At 41.8% G+C, this 21,628-nt stretch overlaps 1 protein-coding gene across 1 annotated transcript in view; it reads right to left on the reverse strand.

The window, feature by feature from the left end:
* Positions 1–495: 495 nt before the first annotated feature.
* The window catches only part of zcchc7 (zinc finger, CCHC domain containing 7), a 36,372-nt gene continuing 15,239 nt past the window's right edge, over positions 496–21,628 (reverse strand). The window contains exons 4-10 of the mRNA XM_087799759.1: positions 13,785–13,852; positions 13,567–13,704; positions 13,325–13,495; positions 11,479–11,514; positions 2,425–2,520; positions 1,515–1,632; positions 496–1,444 (exon numbers count right to left, since the gene is read on the reverse strand). Coding sequence (XP_087655885.1) covers positions 882–1,444; positions 1,515–1,632; positions 2,425–2,520; positions 11,479–11,514; positions 13,325–13,495; positions 13,567–13,704; positions 13,785–13,852 — 1,190 coding nt within the window. The 3' untranslated portion in view covers positions 496–881. The remainder of the gene's footprint in view (positions 1,445–1,514; positions 1,633–2,424; positions 2,521–11,478; positions 11,515–13,324; positions 13,496–13,566; positions 13,705–13,784; positions 13,853–21,628) is intronic.

Below are 21,628 nucleotides of genomic sequence, written 5' to 3' on the forward strand. Positions count from 1 at the left end.
TAAAACAAAACTGTTACCTGTGACATTTTTATTCGTGCAGGCTTTTCCTTATTTTCTGGAACTCAGGTGTTCTCTGTGTTCTCTTGACTTTTTAAGTATATATTTTATTGAGTATTGTTTTGAGTGTTTAAGCGCTTTGTGACCCTGGCCTGGAAAAGCGCTCTACAAATATAACTTACTTACTAAAACATTGTTCTTGGTCTAAAACCTTTTTTTTTTCTAAATAATTACACATGTAATATGAAAAATGTAAATGGATGGACCTGATAAAAATAAGTCAAATTTGAAGAGGTTTAAAATAAATTTCCAAGTAAATATAATTGTATCATACTACAGTGTGTAATTGATCCCACACTACATTTTCAGTGGTAGACATATGAGGCCCCTGGATCTGGATTGGCTCTGGTTCAACACATCTTTTTCATTTGAAAACGGTAAAAGAATAAAACCCAGGCCAGTTTTCCCCGTAGGTATGAAGAACACAAGGGACTCGGATCAGTTATTGTTTATTTCATTTGCAGGCAAGTCATAACGTAATGTTGAGAATAAATTTAAAATGTGGAAACCATTTCATGACAAACTTCTTTGAAAATTAAATAAGAATGCGTTTTAAGAATACTATTAAGAGTGAGTTGTCTTTTGTGAATAAGAATGAATGCATTAAAAATACTTGATAATACTATTTATTAGCAGAGGTTCTGTGGAGTCGAGGCACCGACAGACATGAAGATAGCTTCATCAGACTGGATGTCAAACTGGTGAATATGAATCTGCAAATGTAAACAAAGACCAGAACCATTGAGGTGTGTAATGACGTGATGTTGTACCAGTGATGCTTCCGCCTTTTATTTGCCCCGACCACATCCAGTCATTGAGGAGATTCACAAAAAAGACCTTTTCCTGGACTTCCTTTGTTTTATACAAAACAGATTCTCATCCGACGGCTCCCTCAGTCCTGCCAATTTCTTGCCAGAGATCCTGCGCTTCTGGTTCCTCTTCTCTTTCTTTGCCTCTTTTTTCAACTCTTTCCCTTCTGCAGATCCCTTCCAGGGAGGACGACCTGGCTTAGCGTTTCCAAAGTCTAGCCTCGGACCTTTCTTGTGTTTCCTTCTCTTTTCGATGTTCCCTCCGTGACGCACACCTCCGCGAGGAAAGTCAGCAGCTTCATCAATAATGAGTTTGCCTTGATTGAGAAGCCCTTTGGATTTGGGCACTGGTCTCTTGGGTTTCCATGGTTTGACTGATCCAGAACACGGTGGAGGTTTGGACTTGTTTTTCTTGAAGCTTCTGTCCTCGTGCTCGTCGGTGAAGAAAACGTGGCTGCCTTTAGGTTTGGACTGGTAATTGCTGTGTCGAGGTCCAGCGCCCTCGTGGACTCTCAGTTTCTTCTTTGGTGGTTCAGGAATCTTACTGCCCTCCAAGAAGAAGCCTTTCCACTTCAACTCTAAATGAAAAACAGAATCATCAATAGCTGGACCTCATCACAATTTAAAACTCAAACGAGCTGAACCCACCTTTCACCTTCATCCTGACCCGGACCTCTCTGCGCTTGGCGTCCTCAGAGTTGTCGTAGTATTTGATGAACGGGATGCTGGGAAATGACCCATTGAACATCCTCTTCTGTGTACATGCCTGAGGATGAGATTGTATTGATATACGAGTTTATATTCAGTGGACACACAGTCTTATGATTACTATAGATAACCAGCCATTGTTCTTGAGACCGTATCAACCTCACAACAGACTGGTGTTCATGTCTGGCTTCTCATGTTGTCGTCATGTTCAACTATAAATAGTACAGTGAAGGAGGCAGAAGCTCCAAAGTATTCTGAAGTGCCTCAAACTTGTTTTGACCATTTCTTGCAACACTGAAATCAATGTTTCTGTTGTTACCTTCTGATGGGCTTCTAGGGCCATCCCACTTCTGACACCATAAGTGAGGAGACATGTCCTACACTCAACAGGTCGCAAAAATGAGTAATGGTTCAAATCCCAAGTCTACCAGCCTTAAAACAGGGTTTTTGTATTGTCAATAATATGTATATCCCGATACAGGGGCAACTGTTATGATATATTGTGTGTACTATATGAACAAGAATACATATTGTAGTATTGTTCGAGGACTTGACTCTGGTGCTGCAGAATTTACAGACCACAGTAACTGCCTTCATTCATTTTGTAACCAAAATATGTCCAAACATCAGTTGCTGGTGTTGACCGTATCCTCTCGTCCTGAGTCTTTGTCGGAAAATTTGATTGCAACAAAACAATGAACAAAAATTAAATAATAATAATACATAGAAATTGAATTATTGTCATTATATACACATAATTGAAATATAAAACTACAAAAGAAATTTTGACTATTATCAATCAGCACTAAAATAAAACAGATTATTGCAGAGGTAGAAAAATACTACTCACATAACCGTGGTGTCCCCTCTTGGAGCAGTTGTAGCAGTAACCAGAGTTTCCATCATTTTCCTCTTCGGTCTGCTTCACAGGAGGACCCTTGTGGATCTACGGAAAAACAAGAAAGTGTTTCAAGAAGACCAGCTAGAACGTTTGACGGACCTGACGATGGTCTTCTAGACCACAGGCTAGTGATGTGAAAGTCATCCAGGCCGAGAAACCTCAACAAACGAACACTCATGAATAGAAAGGGAGACGCAGATGTTATGCTGTTTATTGTTCGACGCACACACACATCGCACACCTTCCTCCTCAGTGATTTAAGGATTACAAACATCACACACACATTGTTTTCATAGTTTAGATCCTCTCTCTCCTCCAGACACATCCCTGCATCCTCGCATCAACCGTGCACACTTGTTTTCCCTCCCTCCCTCCCTCCCTCCCTCGCTCCCTTTTCCGCTCGAGTAGTTTTGAGGCAGAAAGAATGAATGCTATTAAGGATTCGCGTCATTATCGGGTCGGGCCCGGGCCCGGCCCATCTCCATCACAAAGGCCAGGAGATCACAGACCTCTCCCCAACACACACAACACACACACACACACCCACCCTAAGGAGATCATAGTCCCCCATCTCCAGCCCCCCGACCTCCACCCTTTCCCGCACCTCTTCCTATTCATTGCTCATGTAAATTGGCTGCAGGTCTCTTCCTCCATGACCTTGGGCTGGTCTTATCACCCGCTCGTAGGATCCGGCGTGGCAGAATGAATAAACGAATCAAAGAATGGCGAGCCAGAGAAAGGTTTGAAATAAAATCCCCCTCTTATTCTCCCATCAAACTACCGATACTTGTCGGAAACCTGATTGTGTTTTTTGTGTGCGACTGTGTAGACGGCTGCCTCATTCGATATTAATTAAAGGGATGAACCCTCATCCGTCTTGGGCTCCTGCGCTCACACCTGCTATCAGTCCATCTAAATAGCCGACAGAGTGGAGGACGAAATGTTCATAATGGCTCAGCGTCGCCTACGCTCAGCTGTGCATCGATAGTTAATGTAGCCGACATATGAAAGAATGAATCTTCATGTAAAGAACAATATCAAATCCACTTATTATACTTTCAATTGAAAGCAACTTGATTAGCCCCCTTGAGACCCTACGCAACATTTATATTGTGGCTTCACGATTAGATAAAAAACTGATTATATTTTCAAAATACAATAAAGTAGATCATCCTTAACTTGGGTCTTCTCATCAAGTATTAACAATGATTATTCAAATAATACATATATAATAAAGTGTATAAAATGATTTCTGTGTATGTCAAGAAGTCAGATTTACTCATTTCAACATCATCATTTCTATGTTAGAAGCGTCAACATAGAAATGATGAAAAACCAGACAGTCGAGTCTTTTCATGAGATTTCAAAGAGGCTAAAATTAGTCAATGTTCAAATGTTTATCCTATATGTTTTACCCGTGTCTGAAAGTAAGTAAAGTACCAACAGTCAACATATTTAAAACAGTTTTGTCATCCAGTTTATTTGAACAAATTGAAGCTTAGATTTAAGTTTAAATCCTAAATAAACCATTAATGATTCTCCTGCTCAGACATCCTTGCAGGAGCCAAGGTATTAAGCCGATAAACAATTTAAAAAGATGGATTTGTTCTTTTAGGAAGTTACACAAGGTCTGTTAAACTTAACTTCATGGCCCAGTATTGCATAATAGATAGAAAAACTGTGAATGATTAAGATAATTACAAAGTAAAGTGAGGGTTATTATAGCATTAACTGTCGATGATGGGGACAAGAAAATAATCAGCCGGTGAAAAGGTGCACTTTACACACAAAGAAAAAGTAAAGGAGAGTAATATAACAATAATTAATCTTTGATTATAGTGTGAGAAATATGCAACACTCAGGACAATAGACCATAAAATAACCAATAAAACTCTCCTCACATTTTTCAAATGAAACCTTTGCCACCAGTCAGTAGGATGTTCTGGTCAGTGCAGTCAAAAGTACCACTAGTTCAAGAACAAATGGGGTAAAATGTACTTAATTGTGACACTGCACAATCAGGAAAAGGTTGAAGAGGGAAAAAGTTGGTTTTGAAGGATGAAAATAGAATAATGTTAAGAATGTTACAGTTCAGGATGACTATTCAAGGTGAATGATAGGAACCATGTCAATGGACACTCATACAGACTTTAAAGAGACCAGAGCTTTTTCATTCCTTGTCCACTGATGGTCCTGTGGCATCAAAAAGAGCAGGAAGGTTCTGGTTATGATCCAGAACCGGCTGATCTAACAAGAAGAGCTACTAGAGCCGTGAACGGATACTCTGGCAGTCAGTCAAGAAGGAGCCGATGGTCAAGAGTGTGCGAGAGTGTGTGTGTTGGAGAGGGTCCTGGAGGCTTTGCGGTGTGGACACAGAGTCAGCCAAGCGTGGCGTCTCACGCACGAACACACAGACACCGGTTTCTCACAGTTGTCACACAAACACCCCGGCTCGCTCTCCTCTGCTCCTGGTGGCAAAGCCGTGATAATCCTTCAGCCAACACAAAGCTGGGACTGTTACAGACCGCAATCTGAAGGAACACACACACACACACACACACACACACACACACACACACACACACACACACACACACACACACACACACACACACACACACACACACACACACACACACACACACACACACACACACACACACACACACACACACACACACACACACACACACACACACACACACACACACACACACACACACACACACACACACACAAGGCCTGTTTGCTTCTCGGATTGTGCTGGATAACTCTGTGTGTTGCAGGACGGATGGTGAACAGTGGCGGGCGGCGAGAGCAAAAAGGAGGGCCGGGGCCAGCGGCACTGCTTTGCATATGTTATTGCAGCGATTGGGAAGCAGTTTACATATGTTACGGGACCCACGAGGGAGCAACTCTGCACGCTTTATCAAAGAAAACAGCCTCACAACACAACACCACCGGCTTTAGATGAAAACAAACAGATCCTGAGTGTTTGTGCGCGCGCGTGTTCTAGCAACATGGCCGTGCGCGAGGTAAACATCGCACATTAATTAGACAGCCGTGAGCCACCCAGATGAAACGTTGTAGTTCAACTTTAAGAAGCACCACACCAGTAATCCGCTTATTAACTTGAGGGGAATTTGAAATGAGCAATTTCCAAAATCAAACTCATTAAATGTTTGCACTCAATCATACTGTGAAGAATCAGGAAATAAAAGATCTTGCTGGTAAACACTGAGCCGAGCACACAGAGGACGAGCTGGCTCTGTGTTCTTCTCACCCGGGCCTTGACCTTGTGCCCACGCCGACACTTTCATGACCCGTTACTACTGGACCTGAACAGTCTTTTCTGTTTATTCTATAAAGTGATAGAGAATTCTGGTATCTGAGACCAGAGCAGACAATGAAACCTAAAAAACAGATTTTCTGAAAAGCTACACTACGTAAGACAGCAGAATAAATGATGAATAATGATTCGAAAAATATTATTTTCTTCTTGACAGAAGCATCAAGGGATGCGATGACGGCTCAGACCAGAAGCAGAACGACAAATATGTTGGTCGTTAACAATCCAAACACATTTAAACGATCTTTAGGTTTTTGTCTAAACAGGTTTGAAGCTAGTTAGGTGCGGAGGCAGTGACGCGTTCTATTCATTTACCGTTGAAGAGCACTTAATGTGAAATTCTTCAATGGTAAATGACATGTGCATATTGATGAGGCCGAGCGCCGCCGTCCCTGCCACGTCCATGTTTCCCTCTCGCAAAGAATTGTTACTGAACTGCTGTGTTTATGTAACAGACAACTGTGAAAAACTACTAGGTAGTTGCAGGTTAAAGGCCTCCAGGAGGCGCTCTAGCAGGAAGCGAAAGAATGACAGATGGTTTAAAGACAATGCTTAGTGGAATAGGTTGGTTTGTTGGAATTTAAGTATCACGCACCCTCAAGATGGAAAACACATGGAGAAATGCATATTGTATTTTTTTTTAAATTGTTTTCAGATGTGCTCAATATTCTGGACATTACGGTTTACATTTGGTTGTGTAACTGTGTCACAATGCTCGAAATAGCAGGGAATTTTCATCTAAAGACACTATGAACTTCTAATTAAATGAGTGTGGTTAAATGTTGGCTTTTAACGCCGTCTAAAGGATATGCAAAAAAGTAACTCTAAGTTCCTTTGAGCACTGACTTCATAAGCAGTTCAAATAATTTAGTGTAAATGCAGCGTTTCATTTCCTTAAAAAAAAAAAAAAAAAAGGAGTGTGTCACAGAGCAGCTTCTTTTTTAAAGCTGCCAGACACCTTTTTGCAGACTTTGTTCTTTTCCTCCTTTCTTCAAATGGAGGAAAAAGAGAAAAGAGAACCTGAAAGATTTCTACTGCAAGTCAGCAAAACCTCCTCAGTCAATAGACAGAAATGAGCTTTTTGAAACTGTGTGACCTTCGGGGAAGTCATAGTCGGGTAGAAGTAGGAATATATGAGGCCAGTAAAAGTTATGACTCAAGCTGAACATGAAAGTAAAACTGAAAGATCCGACACTCAGCAAACATTATCAGGACTTATTATCAGGTCACTGCAGCGTTAGGATTCCTATGAGGGCAATTATATTGAAATTCAGATCAATTATTATGTCCTCATTTAAATCATCTTTCAAACAAATAAAAAAAGCAAAATATTTTAAGATCAAGAATCTTCTTTCACCTGCATGTCTGTTAATGGCAGCTCATGACTCTCATGTCAAGATGACAATGTTTAATACTATTCATTTATCAATGTTTATTTGATATTAAGTTAGGGGTTCTAGAGTGTAGAATTCTTTAACTTTACAAAAAGACTTTAATTTTCATTGACACAAGATTCAACTGTTTAAGTGTCGCCATTCTAAGTTAATATTGAGAAATGTTAAAAAATGAAAACAAAAATGTTCAACTATGAAAGACATCACTAAACAAACACAAATTTTCCATGTAGTAGTTATAGTATTACGGTTCTTCATTTGGTTCCCTAAAATTCATACTTGTAATTCTCAGTTTCACCACTAAGTGACGCTACAACTCCACACGCTATGCAAGGTGAGCTGCGGAGGTAAAGGTTAAGGTCCGTGGAGTCACTTCAATTGAAAAGCTCATGTTTCACATACATCCAAGATCTGTGGAATTTTTGTTCCACGAACAACTATTCATACATATCATTTCATTGTCTTTATAAATACAAGAAAAATACATGTGTGAGTCATGGAAATAAGTCATATTTCATGCATATATTGGCAACCTTTGAAAAGTGTATGCACTTCAAGAACACACTTTCACTCACATACACAGATCCACCTCTATCACCAGAACTAACTTGCGCGAGTGTTTTTCCGATGTGGTGCCAGTGTTGCTTCACACGAACCACACTTTCATATAGTTGCTGCTAACATGAAGGCCGCACAGGAAATGTCCCTGAGGTCGAAAGAGATACACGCCTTGATACCAGAGATGATAAAACACACACATGCACAATCGATAAACGCACAGGAGTCGCTTTTACGATCAGCGATGAAGCCAATAAAGGCTCGCACTGATAGACATCCACCATTCGCTTGTTCAAATTCCTGCTCAAGCTCAGGTTGTTCGCTCTGGGTCACCTTCTGGTGGCAGGACTGGACTCAACATGACTTACACAACAAACTTCACCTGCACAGAAACTACCTGGAATATGTGCTCAATAAAAATACACCATTCTGACTAAATGAGTCACTTTTGTGTGCAGCCAGTGGGTGGCGCTCTTCTTTCTACAGACGTGTGACTCATGAAGCCATATTGTCAAATAAAATGATGTAGTGCGTGTGTGTGTGTGTGCGTGTCACGATCAGACACGACACAACAGACACTTCTTCATCAATAATCCAGTAGAAAACAGCTTCCGTTTGAAAGAGATGAGAGTAAAAATTATTTTTATAGCAATAGATTTGCATACAATATACAGAGTTTTCTTTGTGTGCGTTGTGTGTGTGTCCGTGTGTGTGTCCGTGTGTGTGTGTGTGTGTGTGTGTGTCCATGTGTGTCGGCATCTTACTCTTGCAGTAAATACTCCAGGGGCTTTGTGGTCTATACAGTTTGGTGTGGAAGTGTTTGTTAGTGGAGGGCCAGGTGCAGGCAGACAACACACACATACTCATAGAAGATAAACGGACCTCAAGAGTGCGCCCACACACACACGGCACAACACACACACACACACACTGGCATGCCCTCACACACACCAACAGCAAGGATAAATGGACCCAGTAGCAGGGAGGTCTGACAGAATGCCTTTTCACACCTGGCTGAGCCCAGCGGAAGGTGACAGAGTCACATCTCCCAAAGCGAACGCACACACACACACACACCTTCTCACATTGGGGAGTTCAGGGTCATAAGCAGCATCATGAATAAAATGAGCCCGTCCTAAACAGAAGGATATGCCTGTGTGCGAGTGTGTGTGTGTGTGTGTCAGCGAAAGTATGTGTGCTGGTACGTCGGAGTCTCCAAACCCCATGCTAGTTTGGATCGGTAACGACCTTCTGTTCCCGGTGCTTAAATGGCTTAAATACTGCAATTAGACCCGGGTCACAATCCACCACCCGTTAAAGTACAGCGGCGCTCACTGACGCCGGCTCCTTCCTCTCCAGAGGAGTCCGGCCTCTCCTTCATCGACTCCCTCTCAGGCGGGGGAACAAAGTTACAACTCCCGTGCCAACGCATGCACGACAATTAAAAACTCAACTCCACTTTTCTCCCGCGTCTCCCCCAGAGCTCCTCCGTCCTCCTCCTCCTCCTGCGCCTCCTCCGCCGCCGCCGCCGCCTCAAACGCTCCCGCCGTGCTACCCGAGCGCTAACGATGCTGCCTTTTCATTAGACAGCCCCTGCTAATTAATCTCCATAGAGGAGAGTGACAGCACTCCCCCAGCACACACACACGTATACAAAGTGCACACTCCGATATATGCAAACACACACTCTGCCTCCCTCGCTCTCGCTCCCCTCGTCCCGTGTGGCGTTGGCAGCCCATTTCATGCTTTATCACGTCTTTTAATTGACAAACAAGCTGCTCTTTTCTCTTAGGCTGAGGTCTATATCGCCCCCTTCGCCTCGATGTACACACACTGGCCTACACACACACATTAGCCGGCGAAGATGGCGAACAACTGTTCCTACTTTTGGACACATAAGAAAACATCAATAGTTTCTTTGGCTATGCTTGGCTCGTCTGCTCGAGGGCAACGTCAATACACATCAAAGCAGACTTACAGATTGTTGTCATCTGAGCTTGAAGATATTTAAGAAATGATTTGATCTTTCTCCTGATCTAAACTACGACTGGATTACTACTTTCTAAAAGATTTATTGTTGGCCATCATGAAGAATAACATCTTAACAATGAGGCACATTTTTAAGCATCTATATCTTCTGCTTTGGTTCCCTTGTTAGTAACTTGTAATCTGTCCCTCCTCGTGGCAGCTTTGAGCCGAAATAGCAAACGGAATTCATTCAACAAGTTACTAAACAGTCTCAGTCGAGCTAGAACCGCCTCAGTTAAAAAAAAATCCCCCACATCCGTTGAGTTCCTGGTAACAAGTGTGAGGACGTTTCGGTCTCAAACTAATGATTACCAGTAAACTGAGATAAATGAAAGTGACAAGTGGTTAAACACGGCTTTTCACTTCTCTGCTCCATATCAACCATTTAAACTACAGTGTTGATATTATCACAATCACTGGCTTCCAGTTTCTTTCAGGATCAACTTTAAAATTCTGGTTCTTACTTTCAGAGCTATTCATGGTCAGGCTCCTCCTTACATCACTGATCTGATCCAGCCTTACACCCCAGCTCGGGCTCTGAGGTCTGTGGATCAGAATCTACTTATGGTTCCACGCACACGGCTCAGGACCAGAGGAGAGAAATCTTTTCAGGCTGTTGCTCCTAAGCTTTGGAACAATCTTCCTCTCTCTTTGCGCTTGATGGAGTCTACTGACTCCTTTAAGAAACATCTTAAGACGTTTCTATTTGTGCAGGCTTTTCCTTGAATTTCTCGAACTCCTGTGTTGTTCTCGGTGTTGTCTTGATCTTTGAAGTATGTACTGTTTTGAGTATTGTTTTGATTGTTAAAGCGCTTTGTGACCCTGGTCTCGAAAAGCGCTATATAAATATATATTACTTACTTACTTACTAATGGTTCTTGTATATGGTGACATGTAGCGTCGATGGAAATAAATTCAGATTTATAGTCCATAGCTAATACATGAGTATTTACTCAATTTTGAGAAATGTTCAGTATACAACTATGTACAACAACTATGCCGTTTTTACGACACATTACAAATCTTTATTTAGAGGCACAGACCCACTTTGGGAACTACTGATGCTACGATGTGTCGCTTTTATACAACATTAAAAACATGTCTTATTGGTTCAATGATCACTAAAAGCATAAAAACCATGAACAACAGATTCTAACTGTCAACAATGACTGTAAATACATGGTTTGTTCTGTTGAGTCAAGAGGAAAAACAATGTATCTTGTGGTGATACAAGTTTCTTTAGTTATTTTTTTTATATGTCGGAGAAGCAAAACATAAGGCAGAGCAGAACAGGACCCCCCCAGTGTCAGAATGGTGTCATTGCAATGTAGTCGAACCTCGGCCTCGCTGTTGCCAAATACCTTATACATCCCATGTACATCCATTTATAAACAAGACCAAAGCTCTTGATGCGTCTGTTTCTAATTTTATAATGCTGGTAGCTTCTTTACAGTCCCTATTAAACCATCATTACATAATGTAAAATATATCTTTTTGTACTTGATAGCAAACTTAAGCCACAGGCAGAGAAAAAAAGTATTTGAGTTACTTTTAAACTTGATTATGTCTTTTTGTTCAATATATTCGTTCACAATCATCTGAGGAAAATGTGCTGGACAGCATGTTGCCAACTCTTCTAGTCGGTGTATTTTTGGTGCGAGAGAAAACACTCACCGTGATGTGGTACTGCCGCCAGATCTCTGGACACACCTGGTGAGAGAGAAAACCATTAGATCCAATATGACATTATATTCTAAAAAACAGCAGAAATATTGAGATATAAGTGACGCGGGACTGTATTGGGGCCCCGTGCACAGGTGGACTCGGCCCCAGCCTCCCCGGCGTGTGGCCCTGCACCCCGGCACACTGAAAGCAAGGCAGTCTCTTGTTGTGTCCCGGTGTGACGAACGCATTATCTCTGGAGCTTTACCACGCTGTTCCTTAAGCACCACGACATCCTTCCTCTGCCGCCGCCACTTCCCACTGGGAAATTGAAAATGCCGCCGTCGCCGCGGGCAACAAGATTTATCTATTTACACACCTACTGAGTGGAAGAGAGGGAACACGAGAGAGCAGCGGAGAGAGATTTAGGCGGATGTGGGTTCGAATCCTTAAGTTAAACGATGGTTACGTACTTTAAGTTATCAGGAGAGAAGGACGGTTCGTATGAATTTCAACAGCTGTCTCTTCACCAACTCATCTCGTGTTCTTTTTTTTTTAACTATTCACCCCCTCCTTCCTCTCCCACCATTTGCTCTCTCCCTCCAGACCGCTGGGGTAACGCGTTGTTGTCGAGGGCGACAGGCGAGGCGAGCGACACACTCGCGCTTCGTCAACCGTCTGTCTTTAATGAGAGACACAGAAAGGCCCAGGGGACAGAGACCTGACTCTCGCAAACACAAAAACCACACATTTAATTTGCCAAAAGTTTGTGTACGGAGAAGCTTCCGGCGACATTTTTTAAAAACAATATGCAAACGAGAGACCAGAGTGTGTATTGACGGACGGTCCAGGAAAATATAGGTGAGCGCGGTGGAGGGAGAAAATGGGGGCCTGGTGTGTCCTGGTCTCCCCTCTCCCTCTGGTGTTCACCTGGTTACTCATCCATTACACAGAGCACAGAACATGACTGACTGACAGGGAGCAAGAGAGAGTAAAAGAGAGCATGGTGGGGGAGACACACAGCGCTGTTACACACATTTTTCATTCCACAGCACGAGATAAACTGACCGGTAAAATGAAAACCACGTGGAAGGATCATTCTCATTGATGGTAATTAGAGTCACACTTATTGGCAACACACAGACAGATGAAATATACATAACAAAGCTGTAATGGTCCGAGTGTATCAATTAAGATGGACAACGATGGGTGCAAGTCATTATCACCCGTGTCTGTTGATGAAACAGTCTTTTCTCTTCACAGAAAGAGAACGAAAAGTTCCATCACAATGTTATGAAGATCACCTTTATCACTGAAATGTCAAACTAGAGATTTTTTGTCACATTTTGTCGAGTGTAAGATTTCATCTGAAGCCAAGGACCCAAGATGTGTACAATACTGTGGTAACTTGTGAGAAGGTAAGACTTTTAGAAAGTTCAGATAGGAGGTTTCATCCCTGATATTCAAAACCCAGTTGGGTTAACTTTTGGTGGATGAAGCCACTTTAGAGTCAAAATTATGATATATGACGATTGAGCTGCCCTGTGTACTCATGGTCCTAAATCAGGAGGGTCAAACTCTATTACACTAGGGGCGTAAATGTTGATCGATTTAGATTTTGAGACAAGCTTTCAAAACAACTTGGTGGGCCTGATATGACTCGTGTGAAGACACAAATTCTCTAGATCATTAATAAAATATAACTATCAATCAGAATTTCCTGATGTTTTCACTCAAATTATTAGAAAATGTTCCACTTTTCTCTATGATCATTCCAATGATGTATAGAACATTTTGAGTTCATCAGTGGACCATTACTAAGCGAGTAAATTCTCCAAAGAAGCAAAAGTATTCTCACGTCAATGAAGTGACCCTTCATGCCACATCGGTGACACTGCTTGTGCCAGTATGCTTTCTCACTGCAGTCCCCGTACAGATGCCCAGGCAGGCCACAGTTGTTGCAGTGCTTGTAGGGACAATCGCTGGAAATGTGACCCACGGTTCCACAGAGAAAGCAGGGAGATGCTTTCTGCAGGCAATAATCACATGTGTTATAAATCAGCATTCAAGTATCACGTTGTGCAGTTCAGTGGAATCTACTTTGGGTTCGGAGCAGTTTTTGGAGAGGTGTCCGGTTCCGTCGCAGTTCCGACATTGAACGTTCTTGTTAGTGTAGTATCTCCTGGGATCCCGCAGACCGGTGATCCGGGCACTCCTCTCTTTGTTGGAGATCCTTGCCTGAAATGCAGAAGCAATAATTCAAAATGGTTTCATCCCCATCTGAAGTTGCTGTAGAAATCAATACATAGTGTACATACCTCCCTGTCTTTTGATGACACTACCCATCTGCTGCCTCTTCCAGTCTCCTCCTCATCGTCATCATCATCTGGGGAAACGGAAAACAATTTTTTTAAATCATTTCAGTGACACGAGACTGAATATACTTTAACCCTTCCAAAACATCATTTACATACACAGGTTTCCTGGGTTTATTTTGGTTTAAGTGTGTAGTCATTTTTCACCCAAGATCAATTTTTACATTTCTTCTGGTAGTTATTTAACTTTTGACGACAGTACGTAGTAAGGTTGCAAGGTACAAGGGATACTTTGAGGACCTCTTAAATCCCAGTGACACGCCCTCTACTGGAGTCAGAAGACATTGAGTCGGTTCAGTCATCACCAGGGCAGAGGTTGCAGAGAAAACTCTACAGCTCCTGGTATCTTAATAAAGGGTTTTTGTCGGACAATTTCACTTGCGTGTTCAAGGATAATTGTTAGCAACTTAAAAAAAAAAAAACACAATTTGGTTTACTACATTTTTACAGCCTTATAACAATCTTTATCGTTATAAGCGTATCTGATCTAAACATTACAGTTAAATATCCGACTCTGGGTGAATGACAAACGTATAACAATATGCATATTTTCATGCCTCAAGTGTTTAATTTTCTATCCGGTTGACAGACGCACACCGAAACAGACCCAGTGTCGGCGCCGCACATCTGTACGAGAGTGGCACTAACAGCACCCTGAGGGAGATCACCAACTCTCTGCAGGCTCACAAGACTGCAACTGACATTGAAGCATTGTAATGTAAACACAGACTCAAACACTGACACGAATACTTAGCATTAATTACGAGCAGATAGCAATGACCCAAGCACACCTACACGCTTTAACGAACACACACCCGACACAACTCGCGCGTCGACCTCTGCGATTAGCTAGATGACACCTTTTAGCCTTTGGACAAATACGCCGCCTTGAGCTGTATCAAACATTACTACCTTTGCTACCGTCTACCCTTGTTTTAAAACAACTTTACCTAGCTTGTCATTTTACTCCCCTTTTCTTTCTGTTCTGCTCATTGCTGTTGACCCTTTTATGTACAATCTTTTTTGCCATCTTGATACATCATCCGAGAGCAACAAGGGCCTCACACATACATCAGTACGACAATGTAGGTGCCACCGTTTGTGCGGAAGCTTAAACACAGACCACATTCTCCAATTAAAACAGTTCCTGTAAGCAGGAATCAAAAGCCTTCAAATAATGCATTGACAGTAAGAAATCTACCAAATGCAGGAGCTAGTTCACTGAGACACTTATGCCTCCCAATGTAAAATCTTACCAGGTAATAACATTGACAAATCCTCCATATATTTTCAGTTTTTGATCGTCCAATAATGGTTGAGTGGAAAAAAAATACAAAAGGAAAGCACTCAAAGCAAACGTCATGTTTAAAAAGATAATAATCCGCGTCAAACATCGTTGATCGCCATAAAATGTCCATTAAACACAAGCCTGGCTTTACGAGAGTTGTCAACAGTGCTGCTGGTGTTTTTCGTTCAATGCTTCATTGAATGTAACGGCAAAATCTTGAGGTTTTTAAGAAGAATCTGTTGATTATTGCATCAGGAGTCAGACAACCTTGAAATTCATTAAATGCTCCTACAGTGGATTTTCTACGCATTCTCATTTTAATAGTAGTTCCATTCAAATCCACAGGGTCACACGGGTCCCTTAAAACACCAATGAAGTCACACACAGCTTCAACAAACTCTTCACTGACACACACAAGTCCATCACCTTGACCATGAAAAGGAATCCAACGTTTAAAGTTCATGACGAATGGATGTCGAGTACCTTGGGTGCAGGGAAACACTGTTTTGGGGTTCCTTGTGGTCTTTTATGGTCTTGACAATGAGCCAAGAGAAAGATGGGGTGAAGGTGTGTCTGCCGAAAACTATTCGTGTGAGTTGAATGTAAGAATTAGTGACTCAACGAAAGTCATTCCCAAAGCGTCTCCCAGGGGGGGTCCCCAAATAAAGAGCAGGAAGCTTTCCCTTAATCTAAGGCCCCCCCATCCTACCGACACACAGGGATAAAGGGTGAAGCTCTTTGTCACGGCCGAGGAATCAAACACATGGGTGGGGGGGTGGAAGAGGAAAAGGAAGAGGGTGGGGGACCCTTGTCTATATACTGGGGCAGAATATGCTAATCCAGCTCCTCGCCTTGTTCAAAACCAAACTATGAGAGCTGCTCGCTCCAACGTAGCCGAGAAGATCTGAGGGACGGTGGGAAGGAGCAGATGGCAGCTGCTCGCTCAGCATCTGAACACACTCAAGAGATGCCTGCACTACATACGCACAGAATTAAAGATGAAAACAGCGGCGGAAGAATTTTAAATTACACTCCAAGACGGATCAGCATTCATGCCGCTTTTTGTGCTCCGTGTTCCCTCCAATTCTGATTCTACCGGACAACTTTCATTATCTCATCACTGCGCTGTCATGGGAAATTTAACACAATGGTGTGGAAGGGACACGGGGAGGGAGGGATCGGTGGAGAGGATTCGACAGATGCTACCTGTCGGTCTCATAGGTACCCTGATTATCAAAAGATGGGGAGGAGGCTGTGTGCCAGTTCACCAGTGCCCACACAGCAGTGCAACGTGGAGCACCGGTGTGTACATGTTTGTTATGGATGCTGTAGAGAGGCGTGTGTGTGTGTGTGTGTGTGTGTGTGGGGGTGTGTGTGTGTGTGTGTGTGTGTGTGTGGGATGACAAATCTGTCCCTCCACCACTGACAACAGAACGGAAGTGTACATGTGGCTAATGAACCATGAACACCCAGATCTCCTGGGGTGCTGGAGGGGGGGGGGGACTGGATACACACACACAAACACACACACACACACACACACACACACATGGAGTACCATCCTCAGGACCGCTCAAATGGGGTTTGTGGACCAGACAGAGTGGTTTTCAGCTGATAACCAAAAGATGATGATTCATAAATGGATCCAAACATCCCTTACTTGATCTCTAGTGTGTAGGAAAAAAAAGAGAAAAAGTTTCACTTGAAAGTTTGTGTATTTGGGCCGAGCGAGTGGGTCATCTCCATCCGATTGTTAAACTTCAAAGGTGGACTTGGATGGCCGGCCCCTCCTTGTCTGACCCACCACTTAAACAGGCATCCCAAGCCTGCCTGCCCATTGTACCGTGCTGTTGACTGCGCCCATTAACACACCGAGTGACCAATGCGCGCACACACACACACAAACAAAACGAAAGTAAAAGAGGGGCCTTGCCCTGAGAATGTTTGATACTGAAGCGACAGGGCTGGATTAGCAACACTATACATGACAATAGCGAGGGTTGTGCAGGTTCTGCATGCGTGCGTGCGTGTATGCGTGAACGTTCATCTATCCACGGGCACACAAAAACGCCTCGACTATAGCGGTGCCCTTTGCTGGTTTAAAGACACTAAAAGGTTGGCCAAGTCAAGGGTGTAAAACACAATGGAGGACCCGGAGATGGGGGAGAAATTAGATTTTTGGCGCAAATTTTGAAGTGTGAATAAGGTCAGACGGAGCATGAGAGCAAAGCCATCGAAAATAAAACACTTTCTTTTACTTAGGCAGCAAAGCCTTGTTTCAATTTTAAGTTGCAAATTTCAGACCTGATCTTTTAACACCAGGAAAAGTTATCAAAATCAATTTTATATTTGTTTAAAGCAAGATGATGTAGAGCAAAAGAAATAAAACAACTGCATGTTTGCATCGTTTTCCTCTCCAGTATTTATTAAGGCAAAAACGTTGATCTAACGCAGCATATTGGGTACCGGTGGAGGTGCGACAGGCCTAGGAGCCTACAAGGTGAGAACATTTATATTTTAAGATCAACCATAAAAGCAGCTCTACATTAAAATGCTCGTATAAAAGAGCTGAGCCACATTCACTGTCTCCGTGAGTTTGTAACCTTCTAATATAGTCTGTATGCAGTCATATTTTAGACTAAAGACTAACAGACTTGCAAATGTGCAACAGGTTTAGCCACGTGCCAGGAGAAAGCAACAGTTTTTGTTTTTAGTCGGAAATTAGCCTAAAAAGCTAGAATTAACATAAATGAAATTCATTAATAAAATGTATATAATTCACACAACTGTAAGATCTGGACATGCTGCCATATAATCCAGGCATACTATTAATCCGATGCTGTATTTCTACTTAAAATCCCTTGTGTTATCTATTATAACTAGAGCCAGAGGTTCTAGGAGATGCCGAAGACTTTTTCCTGTGGTTTTAAATATCACGTCGTGGCCCATCTTTAGATCATACCTCCCGCGAACATCCTCTCATGACATGCTGCGTTCACCCCCTGCCAGCCTGTGCCAACTCCCGCTCATCCTTCGCCACGCCATGTTGGCAGCGAGGGCAGGGCAGGTGGCCAGAGCTGTCAGTCAAAGCGCTGTCGCCACACGGAAACACATAGACACCAATTACCGCACAGCAGGGGCGCGGTCTGGCAGCCGCATGGCAACCACATGCTCCAATCAGAAAGAACAACAACAGGGACCCATGAAGGCCAAGAGTGTCCACATGTGGAAGTGTGCGTGTCCTGGACATTCAGGATTAATTGGTCAGAAAACCAAAACTCCCAGCCAGTGTGCTCAGAACCTCTGAAACGGAGCAGGTAGTCATTGTTTGGGTTTAATATCCGTTGGCCGTCCAGTGCAGATTTTTAATTCAGAAGTGTATCTGTGACAATCACAGTTCTTATTAAACATTCTCTTTCATGATCCATGTAAAAGCGTGCACACACACGCATGCACGCACAATTATTTTTGAATGATCATGGAACTTACGTTTTAAACTCAATTTTGAATGTATGTAATGTTCATGAAGGCGACATTAAATTAATGGATGTAGCTCCTGAGCACTTTCAATCATAAATGTGATCAAGAACCTCAAGACCATGTCTACTGTGATGACAGGTCCAAGTCACACACAAAGCTAGGACTGCTCAAGAAGAGCATTTGTTTCTCCACAATCTGGATCCAGCACTTTCTCCACATCAGTGAGGCTCCGTGGAAGCTGTCAAACTTTTTTTTTCCTCAGAGGCATCTCCATGTATGTGTATATAAATATATATAAAATACAAAGATTTGCCGTGGAAGAGGATCGAAAAAATGTATTTTCTTACGAAGAAAGTTGGCAGAATTGAATGAAGTCATTACAACCTTGGATACCTAGCTACACAAAAAATGTAACTAAATTATTTAAGTTCCGTCATGTTGATCATTACTGTCCGAAAGTCCAAATGTGGAAAAGAATATATCAATTAATCTGATCTTTGAAAAAACAATGGCTATTTGAAGGTTGTTTTTCTTTTGAAACTCAATCATCTTCAGTATGTGTTTTAAAGTGATTAGAGCCGGCCATGTGATGTATACGGTGTTATGATTCTGTAAAGATCAAGACAAAGAAAAGGCACAAAAAAAATGCATTTGCTGGCCAAAACACTTTAGAAAACAAAAAAAGCGGCTTATTCAATGAAAGAATGCAGTGTATCCATGAAGCTGCTAACATGTAGGAGTGACAGGACGTCAATCTGTAGGAAGCTTCACTCTGAATGTCACTTTCACTCTGGACTCTATACATTTAACACTCTGGACCCTTTATATTTGACATTCAAATGGTGCAATTATTAATATGTGCAATAATAACCTTTGTTACACAGGAATACCAATACTCCCATTTATAATTCCATTTTATTTTACATAGATTGTACATTTGATATTTTTTAGGCCTTTTTTTTGTACTTGATTAATAAAGTACTTTTGATTCTGATCAAAAACTAGGGCTGGAAATCAATCGAAAATGGTCGATACTGATTATACGAATACCTTCACTTCGATATAGTTTCTTTTTTTTTTTTATACCAATTTTTTAAGATCAACTAAAAGAATATCCAAAACTGAAAAAACCTAACAGAGCAAATTTTGAGTTACATGTTTCAGCTTTGTTAAATAAAAAAAAACAATATTATCAAGATTTGGTCATCCATTGGTATCGAAAATTTGCACCAAAAAAGACTCATGTTTCAATAATAGTCCGATGCACACAGACGCAGAAACAAACGCATGCACAGAGAAATAAACGGCCAGAGAACACAGATAATAGTCAGATGACATTACAACGAGGAACTGCCACAATTGTTTAAAGCCGCTTTTTCACCTTTGAAGTTACATTTCCTCCCTGTAATATTTTAGAAATCGCATCAAAAATTTTATAGATCAACATTTGGTGTTTGGTTTTCTTCTTGAGGCGAGTCCATTAAAATAGTGCTAACATTAAACCGGTCAGCGGTGCAAAAAAGGTTGGGAACCCCTATATATATATATTTTGCATTATAATATTTTCAAATGCTAGAAGAGGTCACATTGGAGGTGACCAGCTGACTTCATTGGTCACCAACTGAGGTCCTCACCAATGTGAACTACTGTCTGTCAAAGGCATTTAAATATAATGAAAACCATTAAGTTGCGACCTCAGTTTCATTCCGTTTAGTTTCTTCAGTGGGAGTGAGCTGGCGGGAGGGAAGGAAGGCGAGGGGGGTTAGCAATGTGGGGAGATGGGATTTCGTAAGGGGGGGCTTGGAGGCAGATAGAATTTTTAATATTGTTATTTTTGTTATTATACAGAGCGTCGAAGGGGACTGCGGGTAGATAAACGCCGTTGGTTAATCAGAGGCATTTGTGGAGCGTTCCATTATCAGGGACGTTAGGCACAATGAGGGGCTTATTTTTCCGAGGGATCTTTGGCCCCGGTAATTAAGCTCCATTTGCCAGACCCTGTTTCACAAATTAAAAAATTGTCATTAAGTGGAATTTACCATAATGCCTTTTTATCTGCCGGCGCTTCCGCATGCATGTTTGTGGGAGGCTGGTGGTGGAGGAGCGGCACGAGTTAGCGGCGACCAATAGACTTTCAAACACACATCAAGATGTACGAGCACATGCAAATAAGCAAATTGAAAAATAGAAATATTTCCTGAACAGACGCACACACACAACAACAAAATCCGGTACCATTGGGATGATTCACTAATGGTTCTTTAAAGTTTTCATTTAGATCTCTCTTAACTGCCCTGGTTTAAGTCGGCGGGGCCTTGAAACTGGTACAGAAGCTTTTGATGAGCACGAGACACTGAAGCAGGAGATGATTGAAGAGCCAAATCTGTGTCTCTGCAGGTTTAATAAAACAATATAATAATTGGTCTTTAATTAGAGCGGTCCCTCCGTGGGTCAGGGGACCGGTTAGAAACAAAAGAGATTAGAGGCAGAACTCCTAATGTGGCTCCTTCATTCTGGATATCAAACACAGTTTATAAACACGGCAATAATTTCACCTCGACTAAGGAATGCACTGAATGATGTAATGACTAACAAATCATTGTGCTTAAAAACCTTCAGGTGCAAAGAAAGTACTAACAAATGTTTCACATTTTTTCCTAAAATGGGGCTGTTAGGTGTTTTTTCAATGACTTAAAATACATTCAACAATATCGTGTCACATTTTAAAGTCAAAAAGTTCCTTAAATATACGCTATAGTCATTTTATCTGTAATTACAATGATTTCAGCTAAACATTCAAGACCTCTAAAATGATTTATTCATTTCTTGACAATTGTTTTCTTGCCGGTATATTATGAAATCCAACAGAGTTTCAATTTCATCCTCTGATGTATAAAATGATTTGGCTTTCTAAACGTGTGACGTTTTCCCACAGGTGAGTATTGAATTGAACCAAAAAACAACAGGCTGTCAAAACCATAAATGTTTGTCTTAGTCGATGGCACAGGATGGAAGAACG

Source organism: Callionymus lyra, chromosome 1 (genome assembly GCF_982586985.1).
Source record: "Callionymus lyra chromosome 1, fCalLyr1.hap1.1, whole genome shotgun sequence".
NCBI classification, from domain to species: domain Eukaryota; kingdom Metazoa; phylum Chordata; class Actinopteri; order Syngnathiformes; family Callionymidae; genus Callionymus; species Callionymus lyra.